Source organism: Diabrotica undecimpunctata, chromosome 7 (genome assembly GCF_040954645.1).
Source record: "Diabrotica undecimpunctata isolate CICGRU chromosome 7, icDiaUnde3, whole genome shotgun sequence".
Classification (NCBI taxonomy): domain Eukaryota; kingdom Metazoa; phylum Arthropoda; class Insecta; order Coleoptera; family Chrysomelidae; genus Diabrotica; species Diabrotica undecimpunctata.
This window is the reverse complement of record NC_092809.1, coordinates 54,863,295-54,888,638: the sequence shown is the minus strand read 5'-3', so window position 1 is coordinate 54,888,638 and position 25,344 is coordinate 54,863,295. Positions and strand designations below refer to the sequence as shown.

Below are 25,344 nucleotides of genomic sequence, written 5' to 3'. Positions count from 1 at the left end.
CTAAATACAAGGAAAGACAAAACAAAACGAAACAACACGTATGTAAATGGTGTAAATTCATTTAAGATTTCGGCATCAGTAGTGGAAGCTGAATAGTGGCTCACCCCACTGACGCCGACAGATACGACACATTCAAATAAACAGTTCACCTTTGTTGCCGTCTCCTCTCTTTCTCTTCCTTGTGTTTTATGGTTTCTGTCACAAAATCAATGATCAAGTAAAAGATTCTTTTGTTTTCAATTGCTTTATTCATTAGATCATGTGGCTCACCTAGAGGTGACCCCAGGCCCAGCTGCAGCAAAGTTCGCCCCACATTGTATGCAGGGCATACGAATACCACATGATGCGCGTTATCCACCACTCCACACTCGGGACACATATCGTCCTCGGTCTTCTTTATTCTATATGTATAAGACCGAAAAGATCCATGTCCCGTCATAAATTGGGTGAAGTAGTAGTTGACAACTCTGTGTTTACACTCATACCACCTTAATACATCTGGGATAAGGGCCCTCGTCCAGGCAGCCTTGTCTGTTTCCCTTGACCATTGGTCCTGCCAGATCTCCAAACTCCTTTTTCTTTCTTGTGTTCCTGAACCAATCGCAATGGTTGATACGGTCCTGTACGCGCTGCATACCCTGATCAATGGTTTCCTCTGTGTCCTAAGAAGCATGTCTTTATATTTTGCTTTGTTTAGAATCTCATGCCACACTGGAGTCCCATACAGTAAGATGGACATGATTGACTGTAGTATAACTGATCTTTTGTGTGACCCAGGGCCTCCTATATTCGGCAGTAAGTACCTGTCTCATTTTATTGAAGTTTGTTTGCGTTAGTGGAGTAAACGATTAATTATTGTACCAAGATAATTATAGTTTTCAACTTGTTCTAAAGTTTCACCGTTAATTGTCAGGCTTTCACCATATTATGGGTTTTTGATATCCTCATAAATTTGGTTTTCTTGATGCTTATTGATTATCCATATTCTTCTCCATTCTCAACTATCTTGTTCATTAGCTTTTGAAGGTCTTGGAGGTTATCTGCTATTATGATTAGTATTTTCGGCATATCTAATGTTGGTAATTGGTGTTCCATTGACCTTTACTCCAGCTGTTTCTCCCTCAAGAGCTCTTTTCGTAATTTCCTTAGAGTATACATTGAATAGTAGTGGTGGCAATACACACCCCTGTCGCACCCCTCTTTTAATTTCAAACTCTTCTGATGTTTGTTTATTATTGCGTATGTGTGCCTGCTATTTATAATATAGATTTTTTATAATTCGAAGATCATTGTATTGTAATTGTTTTGCTTTGAGATTGTTGTATGTTATCTGCATTGAAACTTTTCAATGCAGATAACATACTTTAACAGGTCCAATATACAATCCTCATATTGTTAATTTAAAGATAAAGGAGATGATTGGCCCAATGATGATCCCAATTTGCTCTAAGTTTATGTAACTCAAGCAGGAAGAACAAAGTTAAAGGAATATTACTAATTACATTTAATAATTTATTTTTATATTTACAAATTTTTAAATCTATTATAGTTTTCACAAACGTTTTCATTCATTCTTCTCTATCCACTTTCGTCTTCCATATTCAGAGACCATAAAAGCAATTTTGTCTCTTGCAGCTTTTGGAACGTCTTCTTTAAATGCTCCCACAATTTCATCAGTCTCTAATTCATCACCTCTATCCTTCTTACCAAAAACCACAAACATTGTCATATACATGATATCCATGAAATTACTAGGAGCTACAGCATCTAGCTCCTCCCAAAATTTGTCGATATCAAATAAATTTGTATTACAGTTTAACCTTCTCAATTGGTCTGTAAATTCTGTGTGATAATAGATAAGAAGTTCGTCAAAGTTTTGTTTCAGAACGTTTAAACGTACACTGGACCAAAGGAAAAACAATACGTCAGTTAGTGGTGATTGATAGTAATACAATTGGAAGTCAACAAACTTGTTTTTCTTAATATTTCCACTATCTAAAACATAAATGAATTAAAAACATATAATTTAAGTTCTTTCTCTAACAACATTGATTAAAAATGGATTCCAAAAGAAAATTAAAATGGTAGTAGCTTTTATTGATCTTACTTGCGCTTAAGACGCGGTATGAAACAAGGCCTATTACATCAATTGTACCAGTGGTGCCATATCAATCGTTTAATGACCTAGTAAATCAAATAATGTGCTACAGATTATTTCAAATTAGCTATAAAGGGAAAACTAGTAAATTCAAAAGTTTACAGAATGGCTTAACATAAGAGTCGATTCTATCGTCGCTCTGGTTCAACATTTGCATCTCAGACGCTCTCACTACAATCAACCGCAAATTTATTTATGCCGATAACATGGCTTTGGGTATACAAGAAAGAAACTTCGAGAACGCCCGAGCTACTTTAGAAGGCGACCTAAATATTATTAACACATATTTTAAAAACTGAAGTCTTCAAGCAAATCCTAAAAATACAGTTGTTGCTGCTTTCCATCTAAATGGCTGTAAAGAAAACTACAGACTGAACATAAAAAGCAAAGTAGTTATTCTAAACTCTCGTTTTAATACTACATCGCACTCTAACTTTCAAGCAAAACTTACATAAAACTGCAATTAAAGTAAAAACTCGCATCATTAACATACTTGCAAACACTCCTTCGGGAGCCAATGCAGACAAAATCAGGACAAGGGCTCTTGCATTAGTCTATTCAACAGCCCAATGTCGTGCTCCAGTCTGGCTAAATATTTACCACATTAACGTTCTAGATGCACATTAAATCAAACCATGAGATATATTACGGGGACCAAGAAGAGTACGTTAACTCAATGGCTTCCGATTTTAAATAATATTGCATCACCCAAAATAAGACGGTTAGCTGTCTTTAAAGCTCAATACCAGAAATGTCAAAAGAATCCATCACTGCAAATAAATACCGACATTGTTCAGCTAACCCCGCAATTAATTGCTTTCAAGATCTCTAATCCCGCTCTAAACAAGAACAGCTAATAGTCGTCCAAACAATTTCACAATCAATATGCATTGGATAGGCGAATGGAACGAAGAAGTAAACAACGCACATCAAATATAAAATCCAACAGTCAAGCATTCAACAAATTACCTAACCAATGGGACAGACAGACCGCTATGTTACACATGCAATGCTGCTGAACGAACAGTACAGTCCACCACTTCACCCCAGTGAGTTCAGTTCAGCTTTGAATGTCCAGCCACACGATTCAAAGGTGGTTTAAACGAAATCCACGATTTCGTAGATTTTGTTCCCTGAGGCCATGGAATGACTTCTCGGTATTAATATAAGGCTTGTTGTCACCTATTTAATTATTGTATTGTTATTTTTTTGTATAATGTTTGGCAATGTTCAATACGGATATGTATATATATATATATATATATATATATATATATATATATATATATATATATTACATGTGACTTTTTTTATTTCAGCTGTCTTTGGTAATAAAAAATATTTAAGACCCAAAGTTAACCATAAAGAACTTCTTGAATGTCTGAAAAATTCCGATATAGACGTTTCAGATTCTGAAAACTCTGATCTTCTTCTTCTTAAGATGCCTATCCGTTCCGGATGTTGGCGACCAACATCCTAACTTTGCTTGCTGCTATTCTGAATAGTCCGGTTGTCGATGTATTAAACCACTTTCTCAGGTTTTGAACCCAAGATATTCTTCTTCTCCCTGGTCCACTCTTTCCAAATACCTTGCCCTGAAGAATGAGTTGCAACAAGCCGTATCTCTGTTCATTCCTCATAAAATGGCCAAAATATTCTAGTTTGCGCTCTTTGATGGTGTTAATAATCTCGCATTCCTTGCATATTCTACGTAGGACCTCAACATTAGTCACATGATCCACCCATGAAATTCTTAAAATACGTCTGTAACACCACATCTCGAATGCCTCGAGTTTTCTTAAAGAAGCTTCGGAAAGTGTCCAGGCCTCTACTCCGTATAATAACGTAGAAAATACATAGCATCCAATGAGAGAGATTTTGGTAGCAAGTGGCAAATCGTGACTTCTGAAAAGAGACTTCATCATTATGAACGCCGATTCTTGCTTCTCCTATGCGTTGTTTTATTTAACTGGAGTGATCCCATTGGCTGTTAATGTTGGTACCAAGGTATGTGTAGCTGTCCACTCTGTCAATTGGATATTGGTTAACCAAAAGCTGTGTATTTAATATTTCGCGCTTACTGACTACCATGTACTTTGTTTTCTTCGTATTAATATCAAGTCCGTGTTCTCTACTTATATCTGATATACGCGACATTATTCTTTGTAAACCGTCCAGACTATCTGCAAAAACTACTACGTCGTCGGCATATCTAATGTTGTTTAGACGTATTCCGTTGACTAATACGCCTTCTTGTAGTTCGCCTAGCGCTTGCTCAAAGATATATTCAGAGTATATATTAAATAACACCGGGGACAGAATGCATCCTTGCCTCACTCCTCTATCTATGGAGACTGCTTCTGTCAACTGGTCATTCACTTTAATATTGGCTGTTTGGTTGTAATATAAATTATAGATGATTCTTAAGTCCCTATCATCTAACCCCACTTCTTTCAAGATGTTTATAAGTTTATCATGCTTTACTCTATCAAATGCCTTTTTGTAGTCGATAAAACAAGTATACACATTACAGTTAACATCCCTGCATCTTTGCATAAGCACTTGGATAGCGAATAGAGCCTCTCGGGTGCCTAAGGAATCGCGGAATCCAAACTGCGTCCATGATACTTGTTCTTCGCATTTTTTATATATTCTGCCGTGTATCACTTTCAAGAGCGTTTTAAGTAAGTGGCTCATTAGGCTAATTGTTCTGTAGTATTCGCATGTCTTGGCATTTACTTTTTTTGGTATGGTCACGAAGGTCGACTTTAACCAGCTTTGGGGTATTTTTCCAGTTACGTATATGTTGTTGAATACAGTTGTTATCCATTTTATTCCCTGTTCATCCATAAGTTTTAGGAATTCTGTACAAAACTCGTCAGGCCCTACCGCTTTACTATCTTTAGTTCTTTTAATAGCTGATGTGACTTCTTCAATGGTAATCGGGGGTCCTGTTTAGCACTCAGTGTCTTCAATGGTATTCTGCCTTTCATCTGCAAAAGTTACTTCCATATAATTCTTTCAAGTGTCTAGTTTTTCTTCCACAGTTAACAGTGGTTTGCCTTCGTTATCTGCCAAACACCCAACTCTTCTAGGTTTGTATAAGCCTGCGGCTTCTTTAACTTTTTTGTGCATATTAAATGAATAGTGTTTATAATGCAATTGCTGTATTTCCTCACACTGTTTTCTTAGATGTGTATCCTTAGCTATTCTAATAGCTTTTTTGATCTTTTTATCGATTTTTTTGTATAATGACATGTCTTGATCTTTGAACTTTCGCCTCTCTTCCATCATATCTAGAATCTCATTTGTCATCCACGATTTCTTCTTTATTTTTGGTGGTTTGAGAAATTTCTTTCGTATGTCTTTTGAAACTGTATGTAACTTTTCTAGCTCCGAAATTCAATTAACGAAAAAAAAAAACTTGAGAACCGAAATACATTGGTGCAAAATGGATGTTTTTATCCCTCAGCATGTTGACTTTACTTTAATTGTCAATACACTACACGAAAGGCAAAATTGCAATGTTGAAAACAACGTCGGTAATACTTATGTAATTTATTGTACAAATAATAAATTTTTGCAAGAAAAAGAAGAACCTTTGAACGATACTCTAATAGGTGAAAACATTTTTTGGAATATCTATTCTAATGTCCTGTCTAAGTATCCACAAATTAGAATGTTTTCGGCTAAGACAACAAAAGTCAACAGTATTGCACAAGCCATGACACTTGATAGATATTTTCAAATTAGAAATAATTTAAAAGTAGTTATTGACGCTGATATACCTCAAAATCGAAGAAACGCTCAGAAATTATTTAAGATACGGCCTTTAGTTGAAAGACTACGAAGAGGTTGCTTGACACATCCAAGATACATAAGGTTTGTGTGGACGAACAAATGATAACTTTTACGAGCTTTAAAAATGCTTTTGTCTGCGGCACTCCCAAGGAATTAATATTAGACTTAGATATTAATCAAGGGAAAAATATATATATCTGCCGAATAATGATGACAAGATCTTAGGTGTTGGTTCATTCATAGTTATTAAGTTATCGACAATATTATTAGAAGAAATACATGTATACATAGATAGATGCCACCACCTTACCTTTACTTGAGTACATGTTAAACAAAAATATTTTTTTAACTGGTACAATAATGAGATCCAGAAAACCCAAAGTTTGGGGATGTTGAAAAAACCGTTATGAAGTTCCTGAAGTTTAAAATAGCTATTTCTGAATTACTTCCTACTCCACATTTCTGAAAATTTTGATTTTGGGAACATTTCAACACTGGTAACTAGAAACAGTTACAAATCTAGAACATCACTTTAAACGCCTACTAAGAGACAGATAAAACACACTCCTGCAATAGCATTTGAGCTAAAAAAATCTGTTAGATGTAAGCTTCCAGGTTGCAGGGTAAAACAAAAGTTTATTGTGAATCATATGACATGTTTTTATGTTTAACGGGAAATAAGAATTGCTTTAAACAATTTCGTTTACAATAATTTTATATTGATGCGATCCTGATGTCCTTTTGAGTGAACATGTTTTTTTCACATTTAGCATAAAAATATAATATAAAAAAAAATATGTTTATAATAAAATGTGTTAAATGTGTTTTTATAATAAAAATTTATACAAATTCTATGATTTAACCAAAAAAGAAAACAAAAAAGATCAGGTCAGATCTCAGGATGATAAAATAATCTCAGTTACTTACGAAAAAGTTGCATGGTATTATTAACCCAAAGATCGCAATGTACTAACGTAGCAAATGGTTCTCTCGCAGGTTTATCAAAAAAGTCATTGATTGCTCTCCTCATTTTATCAAATTTAATTTTAAGATTAGAAATATACGGTCTGCATTCTTTGTAATCTTCCAAAATACTAAAGAATACGTCCAAAGACTGTCTATACTTTTCTTTATCTGACGGTTTTGGTGGTGGAATGGCCTTTTTACAATTTTTTCGAATTTTTTCCTCAAATAAGTCAGTCTGAGTAAATTTTAAACCCAAGGCTGTGGCATGTAGTCTGCATATATCTTTTAAGATAATTTTTGCTTCTGGTAAGTTAAAACCTTCGTGCCGATCAACATTTATGTAACCTACAAATAAAAAAATATAAATTAAATCAAATTAAACCTGTTATAAACCCAAGCAAAAACCAGTTATTTGGCATTTTATAAATACGGCATGTATTACTGGTACCAGGCTATCTGAAGTAAAAGGGATGCACATTTAGTGAAAGAAATAATTATATGGCCTGGATTTTTTTCTGATAAGTTACACGAATTAGAAACTGAATGAATTAGAGTACTGGTACATATTCCACTTGTAGAATAATTGTGAGTGCTACTAACAACCTAACAATTCTAATCCAGAAATAAAATTAAAAAAAGGGATAAATATATTATATCAACTAAAAAAAAGGCATGTTACTGAATGTACTACAGGTATCAAACTATCTGGAGTAAAAAGGATGCACATTTACTAACAAAAAAAAAACAATTACACGGCCTGGATTTTTTTCTGATAGGTTATACGAATTAGAAACTGAATGAATTAGTGCACTAGTACATAATTCCACTTGTAGATTAATTATGAGTGCCACTAACAATTATTGTAATCCAGAAATAAACTAAAAAAGATTAGATATAGATCAACTATAAATTAGGTAAGATTATTAATAATGTCGCACTAACAGCCACTATCAATGATATTGAAACATACTAAATCAACTTAGCGGACGCTATATAATATATAAGCTTACGAAAGAAGTAGGAACCACGGACGAAACATTATAGCTTTTGGGAGGGAAACAAAAATAACTCCGAACGATACAAAGACTTAGATAAAATTATCAGCAGAAAGATAGACGAGGATAAAGAGAAATGGTTATGAGAAAAAAAAAAAAGATAAAAGAGCCTCCAATATTTTAATAGATTTACAATAGATTTCACATGCATAAAAAGATCAATGAGTTGACTTATATTTACAAGAAAAAAAAATAAGAATAGCAAAAATGTTCTGCAAGAAAAACGTCAACGGATACACAGAGAAACATACGCCACAAAAGGAGGGAGAAGAAATGAAAATAATATCTAGACAACGCACCCTTAGTATTAAAAGGGCACATCTCGAAAATCGTTACTTTTGGGAAAACGAGATTAAAGATTAAGCAACTTCATCATTTTCATTTACTCACCTATAACATTTTTATTTGAAAAGATAGATAAATAAAAATCTAGGTATACAATTTAAAGTATTTGTACTCTATAATGGATAATCGAAATATTACAAAAAAAAATAATTTAATTAAAAAAAAAACGTTTCAAACAATCTCTCCCAAGATAGGCCCCTCTCCCACTAATTTTCTTTAAATTTTGAAGGCATCTTACGAATTAAGCCTTTTAATGATTAAATATACACTATGTTTTTAAGTTACAAATCTAAATATGGCTGTGTAATAATAATGTTTAACTACTTTCAATGATAAAAGTGCCTCTTGTAAAGGAATTAATAAAACATTAAATCGTAAAAGATTAAAAAAAAAATAACTTTATTCTCAAAAACCAAAAAGTAATAGGCATATAGCATTGAAATCCAATAACAAAAACTATAACACTCTTTTTAGGGCAGTCATATAAAAAAAACCAGAATTGTTTTAACGCTTATAATGTAACAAAAAACTAAAATAGTTCTCACAAAAAATTACTGAATTTACTAGACAAAAAAATTAACAAATTTTCTCAACATAAAATCATTCTGCTTTTGTGGGAGCGCTTAAGATCTATCATATTCATTTTTTACAATCAGTTGTGTTTTAATAGAATAGAATAGCTAACGACTAGAATAGTAGCTAAAGAACTATGACATATAAAATAGCCAGCAGGCTTAAGTTTTAAGTAATAGTCATAAAACATTTCAAAAATAAAACAAAGTATTAAAAATTACAATTAGAAAACAGTTACCTACATTAACATATTATTATAGTAACAGGCATGATAAGGGTCAATAAGTCTCTGATAGATATTTCTTCATTATCCAACATTTTCTTTCTTTTGTTTCTAACATTTATTTTTTTAAACGCGTCTTTGTATGATGTCTTATATTGAAAAGAGAATGGGTTCCCTTTCGTAAATTCATAACTTTGATGTGATTTCATACGATGGTATTCTTCTCTTCGTCAACGTTGAAATTATATCCCCATTTGACTTGTAAATCTTTCAAGTCGTAAAAGAAATCATGATTCAAAGTATGAACGATAAAAGGTTTACCCGTTTTCCTAGCTCTCTGAATTGCGGTGGTGTATTGAAGTGGTGTAAAGATTGGACCAGCTTTTAAATCTCTTGATATTTGTTTCTGTATCAGCATGTGTACATTGTCGGCTTCATTTTGCGTATGACCTTTTATAGGGAATTTGTGAGTTATGCCTTTTAAGTTTTTTATAGTAGTGACTGCAAACATGTATAAAGAAGCTATGTATTTATTTTTGTTTTGGCCACAACAACTATCTGTTACAAATGTTACGTTAACTTCATGTTCACCTGCATCCTCACAAACCTTCTTTAAAAAATCTAAAATGCAACTTCCAATCTCCACTCCACCTCTTTTTTCTTGAGTCTCATCCCAGAAATAGCATTGCACGTCACCATAGCTTTTAAAATCGTCTTCATTCTCAGGTAATTTATTTAACACAGTCAAAGTACAGTTGTAGCTATTTAATTTGGATTTATAATAAAACGATGATGTTTCTCCATTGGGACTTTGCATTATCGCTTGAACATCGGAGCAAACGCATAAATTATATTTGTCAAGAGTCATTCTCTCATTCCTTTTTTCTGCTCGGCTTAATTCCTTTTCTTCTATGTGAGTATCATATTTGACTTTGAGAGCAAACCTCTGATCAGCAGAAGAGTTTTTATACTGTAAACAAAGATCGCATTGATCTTTCTTGGGTTGAAAAAAACCCAAATTAAAATGGGTAGTAAAAATCTCATAAAACAAATGAAACTTTCCAGGATCTCGGGAATTATTTTTCTGTTTTTCTTGAAAGTCTCTAAACAAGTCAGTAATACTTTTCGATCCACTTATGAACTCTCTTGAGGTCGACGCTTATAAATAATGCGATTCAATTCGTGGTATTAGATTGATAAATCTAATGATACCTTCTTTCAGATTGTCATCCACGCGTCTATGACTATTATGTTTGCCTCTTCTATCTGCTTCAACAGAATTGCAATTGTTAGTCTTATATCTTACTGTGCGATCATTTTACTTGTTATTCCCAACGTATTGATAAAAAATGTTTTGCAGACTCTGATTTTGGCTTTATCATCGTACAAGTAGAAAGCAACATTTGGTGCTTTGGGATGTTGAGCGTTTGAATACTTATATTTAGGTTCAACTATAGCCATTTTTGCTTTTATAAACATACGCTCTAACTGCAAATCTCCTAGTGCCCAAAAACATTTGAAATGTTGAAGTCTTTTAGCCTCACCAAAATTTTCGCTGCATTTCAATCTGCATTTCTGATTGCATGGACTCTTCATTTGACGCGCAGGAACAACGTTTTTAGTCTTAGTAGAAATGTATTGTTCTCCTGCATTTCGTTTTATCTTTCGGTTATTTTGCTTCCATTTAGTAGGATCAGCTTTACGTTTCTTCAATCTCCTGGGCGATGTTGCAACTACTTCAGAAGTACCATCATCAGAGGAACTTGAAAATGAGCTTGGCGAACGTTTTCTACCTTGATGTTCATTATAAGTGGGATCATTGTCACTAATATCAGCATCACTCTCTTCTGAATTCATTGGCGATATACGGTAATGTACAGCTGGAGTTCGTGGTGTTAAAATTACGGATTCTAGTATTGAAGGTGAAGTAGTTCTAGATAATAAAGACTGAGGCTGGGCTTCAATTTCTTTACCTTTTAGAATATGGAAAACAAATCGTCCTTGTTCCAGTGAATAACATCAAGAGGAAGAGCTGCTGCTAGAAGATAACAAACTGCTACTGTTGACGCTAGAAGACGAACTGGAACTACTAGATGACGATCTCGACGAACGTTTTGATGTTGCAGTAACAGTGTTAGTCTCAACCAAAGAATTATTTTGTAATGGCAGAGTATTATCGGCTATTTCTTGTTGCTTTAAAAAGTTTTCTCATGAACTTAAAGGTATGTTAAGAAGGTTCATAATTCTTCGCGATCGTAATGACATATTTCTTAAATTTTTTTGCAATTTATCTGTAAGAGGTTAAGATATAGTTACCCTCTTATTTAATACTTGTTAGTACATAAAATAATAACAATAATTAAGGCCTTAGTACCGAAAAACTTTGTAGTTTATGGACACAACTAAGAAACTCGTTGAATTATTTTAGTATTACAAGGATTTAACTTTCAATGATATTGTAAATCAAACAGATATTTTTGTAATAACAATAATCCTTTAGATATAGTTCCAAAAATCATACAATAATTTTAGTAATATAAAGAACTTTTTTTAAATAAACCCATAAATTTTCGGAAGTTTTAGTAATATACAGCATTTAATCTTAATGTGCCTTTATAAAACAAAAAATATAAAACAACACGTACCTCAAGTTTTGTAATAGAAGGGCTCAACTCGTAATGAGAGCGCTCACTAACACACCTGCTTCGACATACATCGGCACCTTACTGAATGAGTCTATCTCGCGGGAAGATGTGTTGGCGGAGAGGGGAGTACGAAAGGGTCACATTATATCGGGACTTGCTTTATATTCTCCGTTTTCAATTTCTGTCAAGGCCAAGTTGTAGTACTAGTAGTTTTGTGCCCATTTATGCCAAAAACTCAGAAACCCTAATTTTCGAGATGTGCCCTTTTAATACTAAGGGTGCGACAAGTTAATTAGAATTAGAAGATAATTTCAGAACTACATGGCAATTACATTACTTAATGTATTTATCAAAACTTTTTCTGTTATTATCTATACCAGATTCTTGGTACATTTTGAGACTATAATCGATGATTTTCAAAATGAAATTAGACCAAAATAGTCTTATTGTAGCTCACATGCCGACCAAATTAATAGTGCGTAATTTCATCGTTGGTATCGGAACGCCAAAGACGCCACATCGCTACCATTTATTACATATTTGCAGTTTCGAAAGATTTAACTTAATTGTAAAATTCCACATTGCAATAAATCAGCTTTGGATAAATGTGGCGAATACGGAACAACTTATGTGTTGTCGACCACAAAATCGTTTAGTTATAATATCACGACCAACGTGTATAGTGCTACCGTTATCATTCGGTAATTGTCGCTGATACAGTAGGTAGTCATGGATTCCAGTGATAAAAACTATTAATAAAATATACATTAAACCATCGATTGAAAAAACATTATTTGAAAAAGTTATAAACAAAAAGGTATGCAGAGGTTATAATATAAATAAAAATAATATTGTGCTGTTATCTGGTAACAATATTTTAAACCTTATTAGGATTAAACTAATATTTTCTAAAAAGGTTTGTGGGTTTAACCATGGCCTTCCTAGGTAGTTGTTGCACTATTTTTCCTGTTATTAAGTCAAATTCTGGAGCCTTTTATGGGATTTATATTGTTTTGGTTATTTCTTTAGGGGTAGAGGATAGGGATTTCTGCTTGATCATTATTTTCCATTTCGTGACTTTGGAATACAGATTTGCTTTTTGTTGTCCATGCCTATGTTCCATTTTCTTTTTAACGGCGGAATCTGTTACGTTGGTCTATTTATTCTTTTTGTACACTTTCATAAAGAGTAATCAGTGGTTTGATCATTGGTCAGATCGTTTAGGTATTGGTTTATTGATTCATGTTTGATTAAATATATTTCTCCCTTTTAACTATTGGAATGGGTTATTTTATACATTTTTATTTTCTGCAGTTCTGTTTTGCCACGTTTTCCTGGCTTTTCATTTTCTTTGCCCCAGTTCTTGAATTTCTTTGGGAAAATTTTGACGTTTAGTTTTTCTTATACTTTGTTTGGCTCCATGCTGCTAGTTGTATATTTTTATGGTTAGTTTCTTTGCTTCTTCATCAAATTATTTATTAGTTTTGATTGGTACATTTAGCTCAATTATGTCACTAACTCCTGCCTAAAGCTAGCCCAGTCCGTTCTATTAATGGTTAGGGTAGGGTTATTTTCTCTTAGTATAATATGCTCACTGATTGTTAGTAGTATTAAAGAGTGGTAGTAAAGTCGGGTGTTTTATTTGTATTAGTTGGCTAATATGTGGTTTTCCAGTTGAGTGCCATTCTCTACTCTTTGTATTGATTAACCTTGAACCCCAGTATTTTTAGCATTAAAGTCTCCACCAATGATAAATTTTTGTTTAATTTAATTTTCTTTTTTTAGATTAGGTTTTTGTGGAAAACATGCTGCTGCTATTATTACATCAAATTTTTTAACATGTATGTATGTTTTAACATGTATGTTAGCTGCCTGGATGGCTTCAGTCTCTATATTTTCTCTATATTTCTTTTAAAGTGAATTAGGTTATTCTTCACTACTACTGCTGCTTCTTGATTCAAGAGCTTGATATATTTGATATCCTCTCAGTTTAATGTATGTTTTGGTTGTTTAAGGTAAACATATTTTTTGGTTGTTTAACGTAAACAGTATCTCCTGCTGATGTTGCAAGAGACCATTTGAGTTCCAATGTAATATTCTTAACTTTCCCGACATTTTATCTTTGACTAGTTTCTATACTATTTAATCTTTCTAGGATTTTTTTTATTGAATTCTTCTTGCATGTTCATGCGTTCCATTAGTATGCGTAGCATGTTTGATATCGAACTGGGGTCATTCTCTACTACTTGTTTTGGCTCGTTAGGGACCATTTGAGCATGTTTCGATTTGTTTAACATAATAACATGTACATTGTTTAATTTACGATTTCTTTTGTTTTTCAACCATTTTTCTTTTGCTCTATTTGCCATATTCTCTACTGATTGTAAATTTTCGAAGTATTTTTTATAGTGGTTTGAGTTTATTTTTCCTCTATTCTTTAACTGAATGTCAAGATTCCACATCATGCAATTCCATTTTCATGTTTCTCTTAGTTTTCCTAATAATTTATTTTGCAGCCTCTTTAAGTATCATTTTCATTTCCTGTCATTTCATTTTCTGCATTATGATTCTCTGTATATCTGTTGAGTTTTTTCTACATAATATTTTGATATTTTTTTTCTTCTTGTATATAGACTTCAAATAAGCTTTTGATTGTGTTAAAAGAAATAAAATGTCGAAAAACCGATAAATAGGATATTTGAGACAAAAATAGCAGAAAAGGACTAAAACCAATCGACGATGTACATGGAGCACGCAAAATAAGAATAAATAACGAGATTCATAAATTGAATAAATTAAATGATATTATACCATTTAAAGAAAGTCAGAGTTTGGCATGGCTGTCTGGCTGGCATATGTCCAGAGGTTAGAAGACAACAAAGCAACTAGCAAAATTATGTACTGAAAACCAATAGGAAAACGAAATAAAATCTCGAACTATAGTCGGAAAATTTTCAGTTATAGGTGACTAATCTACATATTGAACTAAACGGTAGCGGCAACCATGTAAAATGTCAGCAGTAAATTCTTACTGGGGTCATTTTTATTGTGTATGCTTCGCTCATGTAAATAAGTGAAAAAGTAAGATAATTCCCATAAAATTTGCCCCCGTAACAATATAAATTGGTGCGATTCACTAGTGTATAGTGAGACAAGTTCATTGAATAGTTTGAAAGATCGGTAAACTTATCAATATTTTGCTAGTCTATATATATATATATATATATATATATATATATATATATATATATGTATATATATATATATATATATGTATATATATATATATATATATATATATATATATATATATATATATATATATATATATATATATACATCCTGCTATCATTTTCGCATCGATACATTATGCTTTTACCATCACTTTAGCATCGTCTTGCAAAGTAGCATCTGTATATCGACGCTACTTTACAAGACCTTAATAACTTTTTTCCTGTACTTGTTACAAACATTTTAACCATCTCATTGATTAGAGTGTTGATACTTTGTTGATATTTTAAAATATCCGCTTTCTCTTTTTATCCCTTACTGAGTTATACAAGTTTATTCCAGAAAATGTTTGAGTCTAAAATGATGGTACAGTGAAAATATTATATATATTTAGTTCAGGGTTTTACCGTTTACTCGCTGCCATTATATACATGAAAATGTATATCCCACTTTCATTATCAATCATTTTAGCATCAGAAATTTGGCATCGCTGTTGAATATAATATTACCCACAACGAAATAGTAAATTTAAGAATATATATATATTTTTTTCATCCACAAATCATTCTGGCATCATGTTTGGTTAAAAGTAACGGGTTATGATATATTGCAACTACCTATTGTATCTTCGCTCCAATTGGTCCAGTCGCGACGTACAGCCCCTCAAATGATAGGATTTAACCAATAATATACAATAAGACAGAAAAATCAAATATAGCAGCATGTCAAAAAGGCCTTAATTATATATCTTCGTTTCTATAAGTCCAATCGTGACGTACAGTATCTCTAATGACAGGATTTAATGAATTGAAAACAATGAAATAAAAAAATTAAATACAGCCATGTCAAAAGGCCGTAGTCACGTATCTTCGGTCCTATTAGTCCAATCGTGACGTATAGTACCTCTAATGATAGGATTTAATATAAAGAATACAATGGGATATAAAAATCAAATGCAGAACAATGTCAAAAGCGCCTTAGTTGTGTATCTTTAGTTCTATTAGTCCAATCATGACGTGCAGTACCTCAAATGAAAGGATTTAACAAATAAAATACAATGAGATATAAAAATTAAATGAAGTAGCATGTCAAAATGGCCTTAGTTATGTATCTTCGGTCCTATTAGTCCAATCGTGACGTACGATACCTCAAATGATAGAATTTAACTAATAGAATACAATGAGATAGAAATCAAATACAGCAATATGTTAAAAGGACCTTAGTTACGTATCTTCGTTTTTAGTAGCCCAATCGTGACGTACAGTACCTCAAATGATAGGATTTAACCAATCGAATACAATAAGATAGAAAAATAAAATACATCAGCTTGTCAAAAGAGCCTTAGTTATGTATCTGCGGTCCCATTAGTCCAATCGTGACGTTTCGTACCTCAAATGATAGAATTAAACCAATAGAATACAATGAGATACAAAAATTAAATAGAGTAGCCTGGCAAAAGGACCTTAGTTATGTATCTTCGATCCTATTAGTCCAATTGTGACGTACAGTACCTCAAATGGTAACATTTAACCAATAGAATACTACGACGTAGAAATCAAATACATCAACACGCCAAAAGAACCTTAGATATATATCTTTACTCCTATATATGTTATGTCAAAAGAGCCTTAGTTGCGTATCTCCGGTGCTATAGGTCTAATCATCACATATGGAGCCTAAAATGATAGGATTTAACGGAGATAATAATATAGAGTGTAAACCATATTTCCAATGCTTTATGAAATAGAACCAGTTTATAATATTCCGGACGACGTAATAACACCTTATTTTAGAATATTGGTGATGAATTGAAATCATTGTTCAAGAAACGAATTATTCATGTGCAGATGTTTTACTATAACAACATGTAAAACCAAAATCTCGATTAAAAAAGTTGCAACCAGTTACTCTCGATGACACTTAACCCCATTATTGATTTTACGAGTGATAAAATGGGTCAACAAAAGACCAGTTTTAATCCTTGCAACATTTAAACATAATAGTTGTATCTTGGTTTAATCAAATGAAGAGAAAAATTATACACAAGTACTAAAACCACAAACTATTCTCGATTATAACTTGGTGAAAAAGAGTGTTGATTTTAGTGATCAAGTGGCTTCTTACCAAAGCCTGCAAAATGCTGAAGTGGTACCGGAAAGTGGCAATGGAATTAATATTTAATACCGCAGTAGTCAATGCTTAGTTGGTAAATAATAGAAAACGTAAAAAAAGCGACAACCCATCCTTGAGTTCAGACTGAAGTTCGCGAAGGCATTTACAAATAAAGAAATGTTGTAACCCTCACGACCAGTTACACCCAAAAATACCATTTAAGGCAAAGCGATGTAGATAATACAAAGAGAAGAAAGTGTACAAGATGTTACAAAGTTTTAAGAAGAAACCTGACTAGTAGAAAGGCCGATAGAAAAGTTAAAAAAGTTAAAACATACTCTGAAGAATGTGATTGCAAAACTGAAATATATTTAGTGTGCTTCAATGAAGCACATTAAAAAACAATTTTACTTATACAGGAACTATTATTGAGTAAAAACGTATTGTGCCTCAAGTGGCCTTATAGTATTGGAAGTCGTAAGTTGATAGTTTCCAGTAGAACGATTTATTGTTAATTACCTCCGAAAAGTGAGTTATAGTATTTATAAAGAAATGGATGTAAATAATATGCCTTCGACATCTAAAAAAGCTAGATGTGAAGATAAACGTAGATTGACCACTGGTGAATTACAATCATTGTTAGAAGCATCTGGCGAGGACGATGTAGATTAAATGAATTGTGGAAGTGACTCTGACGAAATACTTGCACAAAGTCGTTCAAAAAAATCGAGGATTGCGTTTTGGAAAGAGATAACACAAACAGAATTTAAGACTTTTCTCGGCTTATGTTCCATATGGGAACAATTAAGATGAACCGTCTGCATGACTACTGAAAAAGTATGGGTAACTTCTATAATAGTGTTGACTTGACTACACAATTGTTCATAGCCCATATGAAGAAATAACCGAATCCTCACTTGTCAAAGAAACTAAAAAAATGTTAAGTGGTCTAAAAACTAAAAAGGAAAAAAATTTAATAATAATATGTTAAAAGTTTTTTTAATATACCCTAAAACTGAAAGCGCAAAGAATCGATTGCAAGTTACAAAATACTTGTAGAGTCATACGAGTTTGGACAAGTACAGTTGTTTAAATAATCGCTTTCTGTGATAAACAAATTGAATAAATAGTAAAATATTTTTTGATCTGCTTGATATTTAGCACACTTTAATAACTCATCAATTGCCATGATTTCAAGTAGCTATATTACCTGTCCTTAGTCAAAAAACAAAGTTATTAACATTTATAAATTACTACAAACATAATATCTTAGAGTTTATGGTTTTTTGGAATTATCTCAATTATTTATGTATTTAAATTTGGTATATCTCTAAATAGAAAACTTTTTATGGTCTACAACTTTTATTTAAATTATTTTTCTTTAGAATGTATACAAAACGTTTTATAAGCAAAAATTTTTTTGCCATTTATGATTGTTCAAAAAAACAAAGCAAAATCAACTGTACGTCTTTACGAATTTTTCGTCGGCTACCCCTCATACTATTTAGAATTTAAATTTCTGTATAAGATTTTTTTAAACTATTTAGCGAGGTTCGTGAACTACTTTCTTATGGCATGGTCAAAGTCAAATATTATTTTTTTATGTGATTAAGCCACAATTATTGGTCGATATTGAGATGAAAATTACATTTTTAATTAACTAATATTTAACGATACGATTTCCAATATTTAACCTTGTTTATTGTACAAATTATGTAAAAATGTGTATACACATTTTGTACAAAAAACGTTTTTTGAAAACGATTTCCTGAATGGAAATCAGAATGTTAAACATTAAATAATTAAAAATGTGATTCTAATCCCAATCACAACCAATATTTTTGACCTAATCCCATAAAAACCTAATATTTATCTTAAACTATTCACTAATAGCTTCGATTAAACAGCTTGGAAATTCAAATATGTAAAATATTCCCCTACACAACTCTCTGGGAAAAAATATCTAAATTGAATAACAACTGAACATTGATATAAAAAAACTTGTTGGTTGACCCCAGCCGGCCGGCAGGTAGTTTCAATGTCTTCATTTGAACTTGAACCCAAACCGATCGATATTTTTATGTTTTCAAATATTATTTAAGTATTAACACTGGCAACATCTATTGGCTTTAAAATGATACCAAATACAGTAATTTCACCTCCCAATGTTAAAATGATGGTTTGATGTAAAAAATTTAATTTATAAAAAAATCGGATTATTGAAAAATCGACAACGGTGCCAAGCCTACAAAGGTGCACTAAACGAACATACACGACTTATAAATAGAAAATGATAGCATTTCTTGGTGATGCTAAATTACTGCAACGTGAAAAGAGCTTAAAACGATAGCGGGATGTATATATATATATATATATATATATATATATATATATGGTCGATATAATAACAGATAAAAGGGAAGAATTACAAAATATGATGGATGAATGATGATAGCGAATCAACAAAAATAGGTCTACAAATGAATTATAATAAAACGAAAATTATGACCAACCAACCAGAAGAATTAATAATTACAATTGCACAAACAACTATAGAACAAGTAAAAGAATATGTATATTTGGGAAAACTAGTTATATTAAATAAAGAAAATCAGACCGGAGAAATAAAAAGAAGGATACGGTTGGCTTCGGTATCCTTCGGAAAATTTTCCATATACTAAAAAATAGAAAATACTCCCAATATTTAAAAAAAGAGTCTTCAACCAACGTATACTTCCGATTCTCACCTACGGTTCTTAAACTTGGACGTTTACAAAGAAAAACATGGAAAAAATAGCAAAGACACAAAGAGCCATGGAAAGGCAAATGCTGAACATCAGGCTATCAGACAAGAAAAGAAATACTTGGATCTGCAACAAAACAAAAGTAACTGCTGTATTAACGCAGACAGCAAAACTTAAGTGGAAGGTCGCTGGACATACCATAAGACAAAAAGACGACAGATGGAATAAGATGATTATACACTGGAGACCATATAGTTACAAACGAAGAAGAGGAAGGCCGCAAATGAGATGGTCAGATGACTTGAAGAAACACGCAGGCCCGAAGTGGATACAAACTGCCTACAATAGAGAGACGTGGAAGAAGGAGGAGGAGGCCCATGTCCAAAATTGGACAGCAAAGGCTGTATAGATAGATAAATATATATATATTAACGTTCTTGTATTCTATTTTTTAGGAATATATTTATTAAATAGACTTTATTATTAACTTTAAAATAGTTGTGAGATAAGTAAAGTAAATTTGAGGCAAGTTTATTCTTTATATAGTATTAACCCATTAACGGCCGCTCAATATACAAAGAGAAATTTGACAATTAATTTATTAGATTGGATTAAAAACACATAAATTAAGACTAATTTACAACTAAAAAGATTTTTTTTCTCGTTTTCAAGGAAAACAGTACAATTTTTAATAAAGGAACATATTGTATCTTAAATGTAAATTAAATTCTAAGGTAAAAATTTTCGAAACATTCGGGGTGTAGATGCATTCTACACATTTTACATAAATAAATAGTATTACTTTTGCACATCCTACATTCTTGCACTATCGTCTCTTTTTGTAATGTGGCTAATATTGTCGAATCTGGTTTCATCTGGTAAAGCAAATTTAGATTGACGTCCATGTACTAAGTTTGACACTGATGTAGCGGTTTCTTCACTATTATAAATTATAAATATAAATCTATGTCGGCTCATGCTTTCTCTTATAATATGCACTTCTTTATCCTCATCCTTTGACCAATGCATATCAACTTGAAGCAGAGTGTGAACCAGATAATATACCTATGCTAATATTTTTTTTTAAATCTATGTCATTTCAAAATCGTGACGGTTATTCTGCGATGCATAAATATTTGTAAAATGTAGAATTCTCTCAATTACTTTTTTATCAAATATATGACTTGCTTCCATGGTTGGCTTTTATATTGTCTAAATATCAATCAGACTGATGTTGTTACAACTTGAGAGAAATTTGGATTTACTATTTTTGGCTGGTTTTTTCTTTGGACGTTTTATCTGTGGTTCAGAGGAATATCATAATCAGAATCGTCAGAATTCCCAATCACTTGTATTTCATATGTACCTGCAATATTTGATTTTATTGATTCTTCACAAATAATCTTACCATCAATGTCATCTACATCAGAAACTTTCTAATTTATTCTCGGCGGCAAATACCCACATTAAGTGAGTCAGCATTTTCACAATCTGAGTCTTCTTCTAACAAAGCTATTAACTCTTTAGTAGATACTGCCATCTTCACTTCATATTTCGAGAATTTACTGAAATAAACAAATCCACTACTATATACACGCATTTACGTGATAATAGTTTAGCTTACTTCATTTTAATGTATATGAATTTCATAATATGTTTTTATATTTATATAAACAAATAAACAAAAGAAAACTTTCAAATTAAGTTAAAAAAAACAAATATAACGTTTACAGCACACAGCCATTCTATAAATAGAGAATGATGTGAAATGACGAGATCGTATGTTAAAATTTCAGATTGTTTAGCCTAATGAAAAAATAAGTATTTTCCAAAGTTTTCTGTTTTTTGAAGTTCTGTATTAGGTACTCTCTAATAAGAATAGAATTTTACTTTAATTTGTTAGACAACTATAAGATACCTGTCAAAAGACACATGATAATTTAATAATTATATTGGTCTTAGATTTAATTTTTACGTAATTTCTTATGTGTTTAAATAAATAATTAAATTTTTTTTGGTACGCCTCTGCAAAATTGATAAGTGGAATATAATTTCGTTGAAAAGTTATCGTTAAGAGCTTCGTTAAGTGCGATATTGCCAAGTAATCACCTTCAATTAATAATTGTTTTAGTTGTAGATGGTTAGACAATAAGGAGTATGACGAATAATGGAAAAGGACGAGGGAAAAATACTAGTGTATTAATGTGTGTTAACTGATGTGTGATCATATTATCATATTATAATACGGTATATGGCTGGTCCATATATACCACAATTTGCTTTGTGTAAGATATTTTATGTGTGTATAGACTAAAATATCATTTGTCAGATCCTAAACTACAGTTAAAATACAAATGTTAAATAAGCCTAACAATCCAAAAGACAACCCTACCTCTTACCGACCTCTTTTTCTTACATGTTGCTGTGCAAGATCCTAGAAAAAATTTAAAACCTCCGCCTTATATGGTAATTAGAAAATAAAAAATTTTCTTACTTCCTTCCAAGAGGCAGATCTACATTAGATAATCACGTTGCATTACCGTCGTCAATTAATGAAGCTTTTGCAAATAACCAAAAACTAATAGCAACAGTTTTCGATATAACCTAAGCCTGCGATAGAGCATGGGGACACTGTATTCTACAAACATTAAAAGTTACTGGCATTCAAGGTCACATACTCGCGTTTATAAAAAACTTTTTAAAAAATCGCTCAATTCAAGTTAGAATAAATGGTGTTAAAAGCTCATCCAAGATACTAGACAATGGAATCCCACAAGGTTCGATTCTTATTCCAACTTTATTCTTAATCGCCTCTAATAGTATTATGGATGTAATTAAAGCAATTACTATTTAAATGGGATTAAGGCTTAATTAAAGGTTAAAGTAAGTCTATTGACGCTTCAATTTTCACTTCGGAAATCGTTCTCAAAATTTTTTCTTTTTTTCCGAAGTGGAAATTGAAACGTCAATAAACCTACTTTAACCTTTAATTATGGCTTATTCCCATTTAAATAGTAATTACTTTAAAATGCCATAAGCAGCAAATAACTTTAGAACAGTAATTAAAGCACCCATTAAACCTAGTCTTTATTCAGATGACATTGTTATTTATACTAAATCGAATAATGCAATGACAACAACTAAAATTATACAAAGTTTCCTAAATCGGCTTCATAATGAGACGATAAAAACGGGATTTGTTTTTTCTATTATTACATGACATTATTTTTAATAAAATTAAAACCTACCTAAGAACTAGTCTAACATTAAATAATTTACCTTTAGAACAGTCAAAAGAAATAAACTTTCTAGGTCTAACTTTTGAGAGAACTTTAAATTGGAATTTGCACATAAATAAACTACAGCTTTCATGCCAAAAGGGATACTGAAAATATTATCCAACAAAATTTGGAGTGCTGATCATACAATATTAATTAGGCTTTACAAATCGCTTATTAGAATTAAAATCGGTTATGATTGTATATGTTACGATGCTGCATATAAAACCACTTTAAAAAAACTAAACACTATTTAATCTACAGCTTTGAGATTAGCACTGGGAGCTTTTAAAACTAGTCCGGTTAGTAGTATGCAAGTTCTAACTGGAGAACCTCGCTTACATATAAGACGACAGCAACTATCCTTAAACTATATTGCAAATATATCATCCCAAAAACAGCATCCTGTATTCTTCCACATCTACAACCTTGGTTTTTCTCCTAACAATAAGACTAAAAACTCTACACCCCTTATAGAAAGAATAAAGCTCACAACTTTCGATAGTAATCAACTCAATGTATCGCTAAATATAAATGCAAACTATTCCCAATGGACAAGCCACCCATTAACTATTGACCTACCACTTACAAAGTATGTATCCCAAATCAAATAAAATTCCACAATAACTAAACATCTATTTATTGAAATTCTAAACCACTATCCTAGTTATTTTCAAATCTTTACCGATGCCTCTAAAATTTCCCATGATCATGCAGCTGCCTACTTTTGTAAAGAAAATTCTTATTGCATATTGATACCAAAGACTGCATATACTCACAGGCGAGGGTACAGTTATTTTGGAAACCCTAATCTTCTTCAAAAAGAGTAGAACGATAAAGTGCATTATCGTAACAGACTCATTCAATGAATTACTGGAATTGAAGCAAATATATACTAACAACCCTATTATACAGACTATAAAAAACGAACTAGAAACATTCCGATCATTACGAAAGGAATCGTCTTTTATTTGGGTACCTTCAAATACAGGTATTTACGAAAATGAAAAAGCAGACCAACTGGCTAACAAAAGTCGAATGAACTCAAACCATATTGCAAAATTGAAAACATATCCGTACACCGATCTAAAGAACCTGGTTAAAGTCCACTTTACTAATGCATGGCAAAATCATCAAGTTATTATTAACCATCTAAGATTTAACTACTAATACTTAATAACAAAAGAAACACTACCTATCTGCTCCAGCAGCTCTAATCCACTGACAGTAAAACATATCACGGATTCACAGATGATGATCTCAAAACAGTTCTCACCAAAAAAATTTCAACAGTTTTAACCTATTTAAAAGACATCAAGATATTCAATTGTAGTAATATTTTTTCTATTTGTTAAATCCACTAATAACCCTGCGCGGTTGATGTGGTTTTGTGTTAAAAAAAATGTTAAAAAATCTATAGGAATGACCTCTTATGTATAAACGGTTGATGTGAGCTATGGCAAAGTTAATATAAGTCATATTGTTTAATCCACCATGTATAACGAAATAGTCGACAAGCCCCCGAACTATACACTACATAAAATTATGTTTTATAAATCACGTAAACTGATAACACACTGCTGGAATTAGTCAGCATTAGTAGTAAATTTAAAATAAACACAAACTTACCATCGAATTTTAAATCCTCTAACAGAATGACTGCAGTATCGTCGACTTCATCACTTCCGTTATTATTAATTCTAGCGCCATAGAACTCAGGAAACATATCAAGAACATCTTCTATCCCTCTGTCCTGCTGAAAATTTTGTAGCGTTGGAACTATTTCTTTGTAAAATCTTATTTCATTCTTGAAAGCAGTAGGAAATAAACTTTTGACGAATTCATTAGAGTTTTTGACACATTTAGCTACAGCATTCAACTTTTTTTCGGAACCATCGTCACGCTTTTTTAATATCACTTCAACTTTTAACATAATACTCAAAAAATTGTCACCAGGTTTAGTTAGCGATGTTATAGATTCTTTGGTTACTTCATAGTCTTTGGAAAATATTTCTCTTATAAATTCCCGTAAATTTTCTTCTGCCATTGTGCTTATAGGGAACTAAAAGTAACTGTTTGTTAATGACCTGCTACGCTTAAGTGGTTTGATAATCTTACTATCTTCCTCTCAATTACTTAATGTGAAATAATTCAATTGCTTTTATTTAAGTAATATACCCGCTTATTATCGCTTTGTACGCCTGTACTATATA

The 25,344-nt window shown here is 31.9% G+C and overlaps 1 protein-coding gene across 1 annotated transcript; it reads right to left on the bottom strand.

Annotated features, from left to right (window-relative positions):
• Positions 1-1,498: 1,498 nt before the first annotated feature.
• On the bottom strand, positions 1,499-25,344 carry LOC140445371 (uncharacterized). Its single transcript, XM_072537349.1, has 3 exons — positions 24,761-25,344; positions 6,887-7,270; positions 1,499-1,995 (listed from the first exon to the last, which is right to left on the bottom strand). Exons 1-3 carry the CDS (start codon positions 25,176-25,178, stop codon positions 1,565-1,567), a joined length of 1,233 nt encoding a protein of 410 aa, XP_072393450.1. The 5' UTR covers positions 25,179-25,344; the 3' UTR covers positions 1,499-1,564.

What these genes read in the sequence shown, in the direction of transcription:
- LOC140445371 (XM_072537349.1), bottom strand. Translation starts at nt 25,178, where the DNA reads ATGGCAGAAGAAAATTTACGGGAATTTATAAGAGAAATATTTTCCAAA. An exon ending in AGAGGATTTAAAATTCGATG is followed by an intron (nt 7,271 to 24,760) that starts GTAAGTTTGTGT and finishes TTTTATTTGTAG; the next exon opens with GTTACATAAATGTTGATCGG. An exon ending in TAATACCATGCAACTTTTTC is followed by an intron (nt 1,996 to 6,886) that starts GTAAGTAACTGA and finishes TTTATGTTTTAG; the next exon opens with ATAGTGGAAATATTAAGAAA.